Raw genomic sequence first — 16139 nt, 5'->3', positions numbered from 1 at the left:
AGCATTTGAACTTTTTACACCTTTTGACCCAAAACAGCATAAGTAAAAACTGAATTATGTTAAAACCTCATGGAGGAAACCAGTGTCTGATTCCTGTGTGTTTTGCAGCTTGGGGAGTGTGTGTCAAGGGACAGCTATCCCGAGGGCAATGTCACGTGGTACAAGAACGGGAGAGTTCTGCATCCCGTGGATGATGGTATGTTTTGGTGGCCCTGGATCCACCCATGGCTGTGTGCATGAAGATTTGTGCTTGTAAGGGCTGATCTGCCTTATTCTAATGTGTTCTTCCTTTGGGAAAAACTGCTCATATGGAAAGATGCAGTTGAAGGAGATGTTCAGGCCTTTCACACTATGCTATATATTCTTTCTGTTTCAGTTCCAGTTTTAAATACAAATCATGGAGAGGAGAATTGCCTTTATTAATTCTATCACAAAACTATTTTTAAGCCTGTGTAACTAATAAAATCTGTATCTGATTTCCAACTTCTTGCAAGGTTTTAACTGTCTCAGTTTTGTGCCTGTCCAATATTGTGCTTTGGACCACACAAACCATCATCTTATACAACTATTTATTTTTCAGCATATGTAAGAACTTTTTTTTTCCTTCTTTTCAACTTTGACAGAATTATAAGGCTACAATATTTTTCCTTCAATACATTAGAGAATGCTTAAAAAACTAAATTTGATTCTTAATTTCTTGCCATCTTTTTTGAGGCTTTCTGTCTGTCTTACAAATTAGGCTGATATTTGTATTAATAATCCTACCAGTTTGCAACTAGTTTTTTATTTGGATTTGATTTAAAATATTTGGTAGGTTAGGAGTGTGTTGTTGGTAAAATATTCCTGATATACTTCAGTGGCAGTACTAGAGAAAAAGTACACAAGCTCTTGGGTAACATGTGATGTTTCTAGTGTGTTTGCAGCCTGATCTCAAATGCAGAACAGGCTGCAAACATACAGGAAAAGGGTTTCAAATTCTGTCTGGGTGGCACTGAAAGATTATTTCCTTTTCAGTTGTGGTCATAAACTTGCAGAAGACTGTGGACAGAACAACCGGACTCTTCACCATGAAATCGTCTCTGCAGTACATGCCAACAAAGGAAGATGTAAATGCCAAGTTTTCTTGTATTGTGACTTATTATGGACCTTCTGGCCAGAAAACAATGCAGACTGAACCAGTTGTCTTCGATGTTCACTGTAAGTTATTGAAAAGCATCATTTGCTGTACAAAATCTACCTGCAGGGCAAGGGAAAGCAAAATCAGAAACAGTTTACAGAATTAGAGAGTGCTTGGCTGTTGAAATGGTTGCTTCAAAACTGATTTGCATCAAGAAGGTCTGAGTACATTACCAAAGTAATTCTTACTATCTTTAGATTTATCTGAGAGTTCATTTTTCCTGAATATCAAGATTTCATTGACAAGAGAAAAATGATAGCCATAAAAAACTACAGTGAAATAGGCTTTGGAGAATTTTAAGAGAAATTATAGTGGTTGATAAAAGTGACTCTCTGTGCCCCCTGAAATATGCAGTAGACACAATACAATTTCTAGTAAACTCAAATATTTATTTTTCATCTTTTCAAAATCAGCACCAAGCAGTTAATGCTGTCTGTCTACCTTGCACAAAATGCTTATCTACAGCTGTAAGACACTATGTTTTACATTTAAAATGTAACATTTGAATATTGGTAGACTTTTAAGTAGAGGATTTGTGTAAATAATTGCTTCTAACTGGACTGAATTCTAAAGCAGCTTCCTTACTGTGTTACTGACGGATGTGGAAATAATGTTCCTTTGAATAAACAAAACAGGCTGTTGGCAAGAAAAGATCAGAGGAGGTGGCAGCACTTAGAGACCAGGGGAAGAGACATTTCAAAGTCTTGTAAAATGACACTTCTGAAGGACTGTAGAAGGCAGCAAGTCACAGCAGAATAGGGAGGAGCAGGACACAGACAATATGTCCAGTCAAGTGTTCCCACTCTGCACATTTCTCCAGGTAGTGTGAGTGCACCTCTGCCTTGAAAACAAAAGCCAAAGGCTGCAAGTGCCCTGTGTGTGTTCTGCCTGGACAGTAGCTACTTTTCCTCTACAGGTAAAGTTTGTTGAGCCACGGGGAAGGGATCAGTTTTACCTTGCTCAAATAAAGCAGCTGCTCTTTGGTTTCATCAGAAATTAGGGTTGCCTTTTTTACCAGCTGTTTCTCCAGAATGACAACCAGCAGAACTAATACAGAAGAAAACCTTTGGGACAGCTGTTTGGGAATACCATAGGTGTTTCAAGCCTGCAGTCACCTATCCCATCACTTTAAACCTAGAGGCATTTCTTTCTTTTTTTTTTTTTTTTTTTTTTGTTTTGCTTTTTAAAGCCGGGTACCAAATTTCACTGTGTTTTTTTCTGTCATTTGTGGAGCCCCATAACCATGAATACTTCCTGCTGTGCATGGCAGATGTTCCCAGGAAAGAGACAAAATGACCAGAAAGCATTTGGTGATATTACTTGGCAAGAGATGCTGTGCTGTCCTCATTTCCCCTCTGCTTTCATGCTTGAGCCACTTCACCTGTCGAGGGTGAGGCTGTTCCAGGTTTCTGTGGTGTGTGTGCTACATGCACTTGCAAGTAAGATCTACCCTGTATGAAGGGAAAGGAAGGCTGCATGGCTCTGGGATGGTCACTGGCCATGTGTAGTGTGCCCTCTGTATAAAGATTTAATGTTTGATAAACTAGCTCTTCTAGTCCTGGTCTAGTAAAACACAATTTAATTAATTTTGGCAGTGTGCTGCTTATTAGCAAATACTGGGAGGTAGGCACACCTTCAGGACTGAAGAGGCCTCAGGTATGAACTTTGGCTTCAGAGTGTGGAGTTGCTCAATTTTCTTTCTGAGTATTTTCATCTGCTGTAACTTCAGATCCTTACTCTGCATAAACACATCTCCAAATGAATTAGTGAAATTCTTCATTAGTAGATGTCCAGGCTTCACCAGATGCATTTCATGACTGCTTTTAGTTGATGATAATGACCTGACTGATTTGGTTTTGCTTTTATAGTTTAATTCAGTGTTCCTAATTAGTTTCTCAATAATTGTGATTTTTTTAATGAGTCAAATACAATGCAAAAAAAATGGCAGACACCAGCTCTTCAGAAATGAAGTCTTTCAGCCTTTTTTATTTTAGATTGACTGTGAAAACTGAGATATTTTGAATCTCTAAAGCAATAGAACAAAATCATAGAGACCTACTACTCATTTTTTGCAACTTTCCTTTTTCTCTTAAAGAAATGGGGAGAGCATGATTAAAACTATGCCTTCAGAAGATTTTTTTAATGATAAATCTATTCAGTCAGGATCTAAGAAATGTTATATTGTTAGTTTTGTTTTTGTATTTTGTCTTTTGCATTGAGTTAGTACAGTCTTTCGTACTCAAGAGTTTAATAACTAGTTCACATCCTGGAAGGAGCTAACCACTGTAACCTAGTATGACAAGAAGAGTGAATTAGCTCTTGTTGTGTTGGATGTTACTTGGATTAGGATAATTTAGCTCAGCTAACAGCAGTTATGTGCTTGGTTTTGCAGCTGCAAGCAAGGAAGCTACTGAAAGCAAGGAGTACTGGGAGAGAAGTCTTGGAGCTGGACACTTAGATAGTATCTCAGATATTTAATTATCTAGGTTCCAGTTATGTGGGGTTCTGCTCAGCATTAATCAGTGTAAAAAGATAATGTTTGTCAGGCAGACTTCCCAGTCATGCCCTGTTGTTAGGTGTCTGTTATGGATAAACTGCTTCACATAACAGATTAAAGACACTTCACACTCAAGCTGCTTCCAGGGTTGGTGTTTTCCTTGAAATGTGGCTGGGGCAGCTCTGGGATAGCAGCATTTGTTACTAATGGCTGCTTTTTGGTGCTGGCTCCTGGGATTTTGCTGTTGTAGAGAGCAGAGTCTCAGATTTGCAAAAGCACAAAGTAAGATGGGCCAAGTCAGGCATGTGTGGCACTGAGAGGCAAGATGTGCCTTCTCCAGGCTGCTGCTGCTAGTGAAAGCAGGGAGTGCAATATTCATACCAAGCACCACTCTGCATGGACACCACCTTCCTCTTGTCAGGCTGCATCTTCCTCACAAGAATGACCTCTTCATCTTAGACAACAGTTAAAGTAGTCTGTTGCTGTTTATTTCTGTGTGTTTGGGATTATTTTCTAGTTTAGCAAATTAAAATTTGCTCCTGGTTGATTGCAGTAGATAAAAGGGTAGGATATTTCTACAGAAAAGGCCGGTGGTTTGCAAGAATGTAACTTTTGTTTAACTGTGTCCATTTTTAATCCAGTCCTGTTTATCTCTGTGGGGAAAAACCTGTTCTAAATTGAGATCCTAAAGTCTTCCTTTTTATTAATTCCTCCCATTTCAGTCTCGAGACGAAGCCTAAGCAATTCCAGCATATATCTAGACATTCTTTATGATAACTTTATCTTAACATAAACTTGGCAGAAGGAAAGACATTTCTCAGCAGCCCCTGAAACTGAGTTTTTTTGACCCAGCAGCTACCAGGGGATTGCATGTCATTCCTGGCCAGCTATCTCATTGCCTCTGTTGTGTTCCATACCAGCAGTGATGCTGGGCATTCCTTTTTCCAAGCAGGCAAAGTTGAGCTTCATCTCTGAAGGTGCTGAGATACTTGTCTGGCTGTGGATGGGAGCAGAGGCTCTGCAGGAGGGAGGCTGTGGCTGGCTGGATTCAGCATCCATCCTGCCCTGGAGGGCTGTGCTGGGGCTCTCAGTGCTGCAGAGGCCACAGTGAAATGCAGCTCCTGGTGCTGAGAATTCCCACCAGGCACAGATGTGATGAATGCCTGCAGGGTCGGGAGGGCTGTGCAGCACACGCTTCACTACACACACAAAATCACCTGTCAGCCAGGGCTTTCTCTGCTCTGGAGATTTTTAGTGTCTAATAAGGTGCTCTGTGCTCTATCTTAATGTAGGACTGCCATTTTTGATGGAATTTTATTTATCCTTTGAAATTAAAATAATATGAGTTATCGGCCCCTATAATTTTAACTTTGTTCATTTGACTTTGTTTTTTGAAAATTATATTTAGGCCTCTACTTAGAAAGAATAGCATCTGCTACAGAATACTCTGCTTTAAAAAAATTATGAAAGTAAAATGTAAGTTATAGTTCAACTTCAGTGAACATGACAGAAATATGTTACATTTACTGTTCTGTTGACTATGTTAAGGGTCCTATTATGTTCACCAGATTTATCTTTCTGAAAGCCTGTAGTGATCAGCATATAGAACAGGCTGAACATAGTTTCTTAGTTCATATTTATTTCTTTTTAATGCCAGAAGGCTATTATCTAGTACTAATACATGGTGTTGAGAGCTTCAGTTGTTTTTCTGATTGCTGCAGTCCTCCAAACTGGAGAAATTTCACAGAGGACAAGTTAATCCCTCATAATGAAATCACACCATGAAATGGTTCATACTAATCAGGATTTATTTTGCTTTAAAGCACATGACATGGTTGTAATCATTGCTGTTTCAGTTACAGGTATTTTGGAGAAGAAAAATGAATTGTATGTTGTACAACTTCTTCGCACTTAATTGGCAAAAATATAGAAAAGTGTGATTGACTTCAAGTTCTTTTATAAGAAGATCTACACATGCAAATATTTTCAGCTGCAGGATGATAAAATTGCATTTTTTGGGGCCATGAATATTGTATGCATAGTGTGGCTGTGTGGATTATGCTGAAGCTGTTACATATGTACATTGTTTTCACAGACCCAACAGAGAAGGTGACTATTCAAGTGCTGCCACAAAGTAGCACCATTAAAGAGGGCGATAACATCACTCTGAAGTGCTCAGGAAATGGCAACCCTCCTCCACAGGAGTTCCTGTTTTACATTCCAGTAAGTCCTGCCTTGCTGTCGCTGCCTAGTGAAATATTCTGTATCATTCCTTCCTGCAGACATTGCTACATGTCAGTGTATACGTGGCTTTGTAACAAATGAAGAAAGGAATTTCGTGTGACAAACACTGGAGATAGGCATTGACCATTATATCATCATGCTCTGAGAACGCCTCACCTCAGTTGGCAAAATGTTTTTGACAAAACGCTCTCCTTTCCCTCAGCCCATCCAAATTTTTCAGGAGTTTAGACCTATTGAAAATTATTAGGCTTCATTTCCTATCATCAGGTGTTGTAATAAACAGTTTTGATTACAGCAGTTTAGCATCTTGAAGAAAACTGTCTTATCTGTTGTCATAACACAGATCCAGCAGTGAAAGTACAGCAAATTAATTCAGCTATTTGTTTGGTCTTTCACAGATTAATCTTTGTGCAATTTCTTTTCTTCATTTAATTATTTGTTTGATGGCATAATAACACAAAAAAATAATGTGTGTGACAGTACAAGAGAAGAAATCTGTAAAATGTGTAAGACACAGACTGAGAAAAATAAAGACCTTATTCTCATTAATCTTCTTAGTACTGGTGAAATCCACAGACAGATGTGGCTTTATACTCTAAGACTCCTGGTCCTTGTTGCCATGTCCTGCTTCCCACTCCTATTTGATATGCCCCATTTGTTCCTGCTGCAGCACTGAGCAGAGCTGCTCTTGCGAGAAGCACAAGTGGTGTCCTTTCAGATGCTCCAAAGCCAGCCTGTCACCCTCTGAACACAATCATCCACTCTGGGCTCCAGCATGTTTGAATTGCTGGAGAGAGCAAGGGGGGCTAGCAGCTGAACTCCTTATCTCAGAACAGCCATTTAGATTCAGTGAGTCATCCTAGAAACTCACTAAATGCCAGGGAGAAGGAGTCTGGTATCTCTCCATGCTCCACTATCACAGTGAGGAGCTTAACGCAGGGTTTGTCTTATCTTCAGGCTCCCTGCTACCTGATACTGCTCCTTGCTCTCAAGGAGAGCTGCAGTGGGTGATCTCTTTGAAAGGCTCACAGTATTTTAAATCTCTTTCTGGGTCCAGAGATAGGAATTGGGGTATCATTCTATTCTTGTTTCAAGGCTGGTCAAAGTCAGTAATCAGGGGGAAGCTGGGGAACTGGATAGCCATAAAGCAACATTTGCTGACTAATTCGTAACACCAGTGTGCTTGTGTTGTTCAAAAATGTGAAATGCAGCACAGTGATTCCACTCAGTGCAATTCAGTTTGTGATTTATCCTAAACTGAATGTATCAGAATCAGATTTAGAAACGCAATTTGTTTTGTTGTTTTGATTTCTGCAATACTTAGTAGTAGAGTATTTTTCTCTGCTAAATTTTCAAGTTTTGTGTTTTAACATCCTATTAAAACGAGTTAATCATTCAATTAAAAGAGTAAGCTCTTGATTGTGGCTGTTTTTTTAAATTATGTTATCATGCAGGAAGTAAATGTTAGTTTAACTAATAGGTAATTACACTTCAGTGATGCAGTGTCTATATGTACTTTGGAGTATTTTACCATCCCTATAATTAAAAAAATCCCCAACCAAAATTAGTGTGTTTAGCAGGCCCATGTACAGTAAATGTCTTGTTTTTCACTCACAGGGAGAAACAGAAGGTATAAGAAGCTCAGACACTTACATAATGACAGATGTGAGACGAAATGCAACAGGGGAATACAAGTGCTCTCTGACTGACAAAAGCATGATGGACTCGACCACCATCACTGTGCACTGTAAGTCATTGCATTTTGCACTCCTGGGCAGGATACAAACTGATCTTGGACCTGCTGGGCAGGCTTTTCTGCTTTGTGTATGCAGCTTAGTGCAATTACCTACAGCTGAAGTGTTGGTTTGAAGGAATGTCTGGTCATTTCTACTTATTCTAATGTATTTCTGTTTGAAAATCTTGACTTTCTCAATTCATTGCTTAGAGAGTTTCACTTCATGTAGCTTTGGATAGTACATGGCTCTATTACACTGTCACATATGGCGAGATTTTGTTATTTAATTTTTTTGTGAACATGAATGGGGCAAATTATTCTCTTCCACCTGTGCCTTAGAATGTACACAAACATGGAAGCTGATCCACAGGGTCTACTGAAGGTCATTCTTCATTGTCAAGTTCCCATTCCCTCAATGAGGTTGATGTGTAAGGAGTCTAGAAAAGAAACTTAGGAAGTTATTATGTTCAGGGTTTTTTACTTTTCCCAGGATTGTGAGAGCTACAGAGCTCAGTAAATGTTCTTCAGCTGGATATTATTTAGTCACACTGTCAACCACACTTCAAAAGCAGCTGTTGAGCAGGTTGAGCCATTGAAGCAATAGTTGCTTTTGATCTCTTTGTGTAGAAGACAAGAGCAGGAACTCTTTCAAACTCTGCTGTACTTTTACAGGTTGTGAAATAAGACTCAAGGCAGGGGTAGTAGTTTTCCCCTAAAAACATTTATGGTGTGTAGTCTTCACAGTATCACCAATAGTTGACAGGTTCAGAGGGATCTGAAGGATAATGAACTTTAAAAGCTTCCACTGTAGTTATACTTTACATGAAAACAAACTTCATGTTTCTATACTTGGTTTTAATTTTTTTTTCTTGGAGAGGTATAATAACATGCATAATATATCTGTACATGACTAATTACACTGTTATATTTAATGAATCTTTTGCCTTTAATAAGATCATCTGTTGTTACCCTTCCCACCCATTCTTTTTGCCAAGAGCTGGGTATGTAAAACCTGAAAAGGTTCTGTGCTGCACTCTCTGAACTGCTGGATAGCAAAGGTAGCTTTGCCCTGATGTAAGTGACCCTTTAATTTTTCTCCAAGTGGATTGCATGTCTACTTGTACTTTCATAAATAATTACTCTAAAAAATGGCTTCCTCAGTTCCAATCTATTTTCAACAAGCCAGTTTTCCTGACTCTTCTATTTTGTCTGCACATTCAAAGAGCTTTACTATGCCAGAGAAACTTGTAATTTCTAGACATGAGTCTTTTTTACTGCTGGCAGCTAATGCAGCTACTCAGAGCTGCACTCCAGTGCCCCACTGCTTTACTTCACTCAGGGTTCATTTGGTTTTGGTTTGTTTTTTTTCCAAAACATCTCTATCAGCAAATAAAGCCCTTTTTAAAAAATGAAGTACAGTGGCCTGGAATAATTCTGTAATTCCTGAATGTCTAGACCGTGCCCTATCATTAAGGTACTTCAGTGTCTTGTCTGGTGCTGGTCTGAAGCATTTCTGCAGCATGTAGTATGTCCTTCAGATAATACTTGGGAATGCCTATCAAATCCTACTTTTTCTCCCTCTTTTGCTTTATTGTTCACCTTTTATATGGATGAATATTCTTCTCTGTGCAGTTACACTAAAAATACCCTTAGTTGGAAGTCAGGGATTTTCATTTCTTCACATCCAATCTCAGCATTTTAGATTTTTTATTTTCTTTTTAAAAAACCCAACCACAAGCACAAGAAAAAATGGGCAATATACTAATATTAATTTAAATCTGGGAAACTATTTATAGTAATTTGTTAAATTTCAGCTGTGGTGCTTTTTCCCAAACCAATTTTATTGAGGATCATAATGACACGATTTCTTTCAGTGTCTAGATATGAAAAAGCATTATCATGCCATAATCCTCAAATATTTTTTGTAGGGAGTACCAAGCTCCTATTTTCCAAGTTGTGTGTAAATTATGAGACTTACAGAAAGCTGAAAATTGACATTAAAGCATCTAAGTTATCCATAATGCTTCGGGAAATTATTTATAAAGGAAATTGAGGGGGGATGAAAGATTCCCTGCCTTATTCATGGAACATAAAGGACAAGCTGTACACCCTGAGCTCTTGCCTCCAGGTCCCAGTTTAAAGTCCAGCAGAGCTGAGTGCTTGTGGCTGGCATGATTTGTCCCTCTACAAAGGGAGAAGAACAGGATTGATGTTGTGGGTTTGGGATTTTTTTACACCAGGCTGTAAGTTTTCTGCCAGCTCTGTTCCTTCAGTGAGTTTGCCCAGGGTCAGATAAGAAAAACTGGCAGGGAGGGGACCAGGGCAAAAGCTGCTTACAGCCACTTACAGAGATGTAGAAGCACACCCTGAGTGAGGCAAGGAAAGCACCCAGCAGCAGAGGACAGGTATATCTTCCCTCAGCTATAAAGAAGCAGCTCTTTCAACCCACAGTGCCCTTTCATTGTCTGTTGCTATGAGGATATCAGCAGCTTGGTATATACTGTTGGTGTTCCTGCCCATGGCAAGGAGTTTGGAAGTAGATTATCTTTTAGGTCTCTTCCAGCTCAGACATTCTATGATTCTGTAATTGTTTCTGCACATAAAACCTAGTGTGGAGTAAATAGGTCTGTGGAACTTCCTCTTTATGATGCTTTCCTTTCTGCTAAAATGTGTTCTACAAACCATCCCATAAATTAAAGGTCTTAGGAGTATAGCATTTGTATTTCTCTACAGATGTAGATATTTTTATAGCCTTGTCTTGACTTTTCTCATCTTTCAGTAAAGCCATTGAAAATACAGGGGAAATCACCTTTTGAATGTTGCATGGAAAAATCTATTCTCAAGATACTAGGAAAAGTTTCCAATTGTCTGCTGCTTTATTTATGAAGTTCAGACAACAAACAAGTGCCTGTATGTTTTTCCCAACTGTAACTCAGTATTCCATCAGAGGGCTCCTTTAAATGCTGGGAATCTGTCCTAGATGTGCCACAGCATCCAAACTGAGATGTGTGCTCCAGTCTTGCCCACATTAATTCCATACCTCCCTCACATGATGTGGTGATACGTGCAGAATGCAGTGTTTGTCTCTTCCCTGCCCTACTTGGTATGCAGAGACAGCACTGAAATCAATGCAAGACTTCAAATGAGACCACATTAAGAGCTAGCAACTATTGAAAATGGTGCCTGATGAGGAGCTTGTTTCTGAAGAACATTTCAAAGCCAAACGTGAAATGTACAGAAAATTCACACAGGAAAGTATTTCTTTCAATGGAGACAAAAAATTAATTTTGATGGTCTTCTGTATGCAAGAAATGCTTTCTCCTCATACTTCTGTACTAAAGAGAGATTATTTACTAAGTACAGAGGTAAAGGTAACATCACATTTCTTTGTGGACCCTACAGATAAACTGGCAGAAAATTAAACTAAATCAAGTGGCTCATGTAGAGCTCCTAGAGGGGATCCTGTGTTAAACAGTAACTTAATTCTGTCTTGCCTCATAAGCCATACAAATACTGCTCTGAGTTATGTAGCTCATCTCATACACTGTTCATTTTCCTGAACTGCTACAGCAACCAAAACCACAATGTGGGAAGGACTGTAGTCCCAGTTACAGCACACAAAGGGGCCAGCAGGGCACAGACTACCCTGGAGGAAGACTGGGCTGAAGGATTGCTCTGGGCTCAGTGTCAGTCTTGCCTGAGATGAAGGCAAAAACTTCTATGAATTTCTGTTTCCTGTGGCAAATGTGAGAGGAATGCCTTCTGAAAGGTCTTTGGTGACCTCTTGGGTTTGAGGTGCTATCTTGTTCAAAGAACAAAAGGTTTAAATACATGGAGAAGGAAATTCTTGAGGGGAAAAGAAATCTCAGCTTTTTCTTCAACCACCCCTCTGTCCTAGTAGAATGTTTTTAAGGGTAACACAAAGCAAGAAGAAACACAAGTCATGCACTATCCAAATCTATATGCTGCTCACTGGAGGAGTCTTGTTATTTTATTTCCTTTATTTTCTTCTTCTTCTGGAAGCCACAGGAGAATAGCTGGGTTCCATTTACTGGTTTCAGGAGGGAGGATGGGAAATCCCCATAGGAACACAGAAACAAGATGCCATTTTATCTCATCAAGATTTTTGACTCATTCACAGATTAAAGAGCAGTTCTTGTGACCTCTCAGAAAAGATTTTAGGCTTGTAACACAGATAGTAATGCTGCAGACCAGTAGTACAGGCTAACACTAGTTGTTCCCTAAAGTTCTACCTTTAATTACAATGGTGTTCCCAGGGCAACCATTGAATAAAGCCAGTAGTGAAGTTCACTGTTTTGCTAAGGAAAGCTCACTTCCCTCTACTGTTATTTTTGTCTCAAGCTTTTTTTAAGCTTTGCTTAAAAGCCAAAATGGGGCTTTGCATTCCTTTTCCAGCAAGTGCAGTATTTGAGATGAAGTTTTGTCCTTTTGACTGTATGCTGTATGTGTTTGTGTTTGTGCACACATCTGTGATAGTCATTCAACCAGGCAATTTGGCTTACAAGCAAGGCACTGTCAGAGGGGAAGCAAAATAGACTGGCAAACTCTGTTTTTCTTTCACTGAAGGATTAAAATTTTTAAAAATGACCAGCCCACCAGATCTTTACACTGAGAAAAGTCCAGAGCAGTGTTTCCTGATGTCTCTGTTAGTGGCTCTCACCCTGCCTGGTGTCAAACACAGCTGTCACTGACTGCAGTTTCTCTGGAGCTTAAATATGTCAGGCAGAGCTTGGACTTTTCTTTGAGGTACACAAAAGTGGTGTTTTAAGTTACAAATGAGAGCAAATAAAGGGCTTCATGTGCACTTCCCCAGCCCTGTAATTTAGACTTCTCACCCCTTCAGTCAGTATCATGTCTCATACATCCTCTTTGACCTTCTTCATCCCCTTCAGATTCTGAGGGTAAAAATCCTCTGTTTTTATCACACAATAGAAAGATACCCCTTGACCTGCCTTTTCCCTCCACAATTGCTATTTAGGATAGCCTGTCCCCACCTGCACTAGTCCTCCCCTGAAGATGCATTTCTACCTGGCCCATGGTAAGCTACCCTTTCAGCATTCTGTACTTCCCCTTCCAAGATACACATACTGTTATGTGCAGTACTTCTGCAGCTTCTTGTGCCCACTCTGTCATTCTTTCAGCAGAACAAGGTGAAAAAAATGTATCCATTTGTCTAGTGATTAGTGAGGTTTTGCTTTTCCTTTTTAGCCTATAATTACAGCAAAAATATGAATGTTCTGCAATGCCTGTTTTAGAATAATTCTCTCATCTCCCTTCCTTGTGAAATTGACTTAGATTTTATTGAAGAAATGAAATCTTGAATTTAATGAGTGCAATTAGTCACATTTTCTTTTCTTGGTAAGCTTCTGAAATGGACCAGGCTTTCTGAGATTAACTTTTTACAAATGTTCTTTCTATCCCAGATTTGGATTTGCAGCTTACTCCTAGTGGAGAAGTGACAAAACAGATTGGGGAGAACTTGCCTGTGTCATGCACGATTTCTTCTAGTAGAAATGCAACTGTGTTTTGGATAAAGGTCAGTAATTCATCTATTTCACACTCCATCTGAGTGTTCATGTCTGAGTATTACTGCTGCTACTTCAGTGTTTTGGAAGGAAGGAAGGAAGTTGTTCATTGGGCTTTTTAAAGAATATTGTTAAAATGGGTCTTACGCATGTGGTTAAAATGAGATGTACTCACATTGATGACTGAAATCAGTTACTGTAATTATCAGCTCAGCTTCCAAATGGAGAGAATTAAGGCATATTGTTACACAAATACAACTTCTTTTGAAATGGTCTATTCAAGGCCCTTTGAGAATAAGGTTCTTCTAAGAAAAAAAGCCCATTTGGAGTAATTTTGGTGCATTTTGTCAGAGGTGTGCTTGGTGTTGGTTCTAATAGTCATAATAAAAGGGCAAGGGTTGAGTGGTTAGATGGTGAAAAATGTTGCTGCTGAAGAAGGTGGCTTTATACAAAACCTGTAGTCTGGAAACTTACAGTAATGATGCCTAATGGTTGTTTATGAGCATATGTTGATCTCATAAGCCTTGCCTAGAAGAGAGTTATCTTCTGTCTCAAACATTTATCACTCGTGGTCTTGGCCAACCTATTAGAAAAACTTAGAGCTGATAACTGATCTCATCTATGCTCTTGATTTAGAAACAAAATTGTTCAAGAAGAAAGGAGACGGCTTCTGTAAATATCCAGCAGCTTGTACTTTTCATGCTGTATATTCAAATGTACATATTAATGGGGAAACAGCTTTAAAAAGTGAGGTTCTAATTTTCCAAAGCATGTGAAAACTTCTGTTGATAGTAGTCCCATTTGTCATTAAGGGGTTAATGTACTGTGAGCCCATCTCTGTCATTTCTAAATCCTGACTTTTTCAGGACAATACCAGAATGCAAACAAGTCCATCATTTTCAAGTCTTCAGTATCAGGATGCTGGAAACTATGTCTGTGAAACTACTCTACAGGAGGTTGAAGGGTTGAGGAAAAGACAGACACTTAAACTTATTGTGGAAGGTAAGCAAACAGATGGTTATGATTATTAATTGTTCTTTTAAAATAAAATGGTTAACTGCAATATTGTTCTTGTAGGAAAACCTCAAATCAAAATGACCAAGAAAACCAACACAAATAAAATGTCTAAAACAATTATCTGCCATGTGGAAGGTTTCCCCAAACCAGCAGTGCAGTGGACAGTTACGGGCAGCGGAAGCATCGTAAATAAAGCAAGTATCTTTCTTATTACTTTAGTCACCAAAAACTAGTGTGTAGGAAGTACAAATGAAAATCAAGGAACATTTTTGAGATAGTGATATTGAAGAAAACTCGTTTTCATTTATCTAAGAGAAGGTTAAGTGGTACATGGTACTTACATGGGTGACTTTTTTATGATAAAGCCTTTTTGAATAGAACAGGCAAAGGAGAATCCACTGGCTACAAGCTGAAGCTGGAAGGGAAAAGAAAAGGTTACAAATGAAATATGCATTTTTTAAATGAAGGTACTTAGTCATTTTATCTGGGTAATGTGGTGATTTTGCCATTGCATAAAGAATTTCCAAATAATGATGGAATTGTAGGACTTAGATTAGAAAGCAAATGGGTATTTGATGTAGGCATTAACTGAGTGAAATGTAATGAAATTTGGTATGTGTATGTCAGAAGTGACATTCAGTATAGGTCTTTATGAGCTTTTCAGCTTTTATCCTAATATTTATAGTTGTTTTTGTATGGTTATACCTGTTGTTTCTCCCTGGAAACAGAATGATTATGCACTCATCCTGAGGGATAAATAAGAAGAACTAATATATACCAGGAAAAATACCTGGAAAATATGCAAACTGAAGTGTTTTTATATGAATTACCAAATCCCATGCAAAGCATTGGCACATTTTTCCTTAGCAGGAAAAATAAATGAGACCTCTCTGCATTCAGTGGCTGGAAGTGCAGTGTGCAGTGCTCCTGTAGATTCCATTACATTTCATTAGGTTTTGCTTTAAGCTTGCAGCAATTATGTGTAGCTGACAAAATTTGTCTGCTTACTTGTGGGTATAGGACAGGAATTGTCTTGAAGCTATAGAAATGATTGAAAATAATTTTCTCTGGGTGTTGCATTAATCCAAGAATGATTTACAGCAAATTTAAGGACACATCAATATTACAGCATGGATACTACAGGTGCTACTAGATACACATAACTTAGCAAAATAATGCTTAGGGTGGACATAGCTTGGAAAGCTGGAAACTGGAAAATTTGGAGCAATTCTTCTCTTTATAATGACATAAATGAAAAACAAGATGGAAAAATTATATCTTAGAAGTCAGAAACTTCTTTACGGATTTTTTACTTGGATTTCTTTTAAATACTTGAATTAAAAGCAAATACAGAATGTTGTTAACCTTTTCAGAAAAAACTTTTTTATCATTGGTCTTACACACTATACTATCTACTACTGGATATTTTGGCTAACTTTTTCTTTCAAATATTCCTATTATAATTTAATAAAACAATGTAGTATTTCTCTTGCTATTGTTTGGAAAACTGAAATATTAGTTGAAAGTTATTTCCCTCTGGACATTTTCAATGTGTATTACAAGTGATGCATGTATTATTCTTTGTGTTTTTATAGGATACTAACCTTCATTTTTCACCTTTTCAGACAGAGGAGACAAAATATGTTAATGGGAAATTTTCCAGTAAAATTATAATTGCTCCTGAGGAAAATGTAACTTTAACTTGCATTGCTGAAAATGAGCTAGAAAGGACTGTGACCTCCATGAACGTCTCTGCTAGTGAGTGTCCTCTAAAGATAATTTCCTTAAAGTTACAGTTTCTCATAAAGTACCTATACATCATGCTCAAATGAAGAGTAGGTCTGCATAGTAATGTTGATACTGAGATATTTAACCTTTTTGTCTAAAGTCAAGCAATTGCAAATCCACTCTGGATCAGTAGTA

The 16139-nt window shown here is 38.3% G+C and overlaps 1 protein-coding gene across 4 annotated transcripts in view; it reads left to right on the top strand.

The window, feature by feature from the left end:
- Positions 1–16139, top strand: part of ALCAM (activated leukocyte cell adhesion molecule) — a 114047-nt gene that overhangs the window by 86275 nt on the left and 11633 nt on the right. For 2 of the 4 annotated variants that reach the window (XM_079302652.1, XM_079302650.1), the window contains exons 5-12: positions 109–196; positions 1015–1197; positions 5770–5897; positions 7536–7665; positions 13098–13210; positions 14066–14201; positions 14277–14410; positions 15842–15974. In XM_079302652.1, coding sequence (XP_079158778.1) covers positions 109–196; positions 1015–1197; positions 5770–5897; positions 7536–7665; positions 13098–13210; positions 14066–14201; positions 14277–14410; positions 15842–15974 — 1045 coding nt within the window. Of the gene's footprint in view, positions 1–108; positions 197–1014; positions 1198–5769; positions 5898–7535; positions 7666–13097; positions 13211–14065; positions 14202–14276; positions 14415–15841; positions 15975–16139 lie in introns of all 4 variants that reach the window. The other 2 variants (XM_079302651.1, XM_079302653.1) reach the window with 1 other exon arrangement.

This window comes from Erithacus rubecula (genome assembly GCF_903797595.1).
Source record: "Erithacus rubecula genome assembly, chromosome: 1".
Lineage (NCBI taxonomy): Eukaryota > Metazoa > Chordata > Aves > Passeriformes > Muscicapidae > Erithacus > Erithacus rubecula.
Note: the sequence above shows the minus strand (reverse complement) of the source record. Positions and strands in the feature narration are given on the sequence as shown.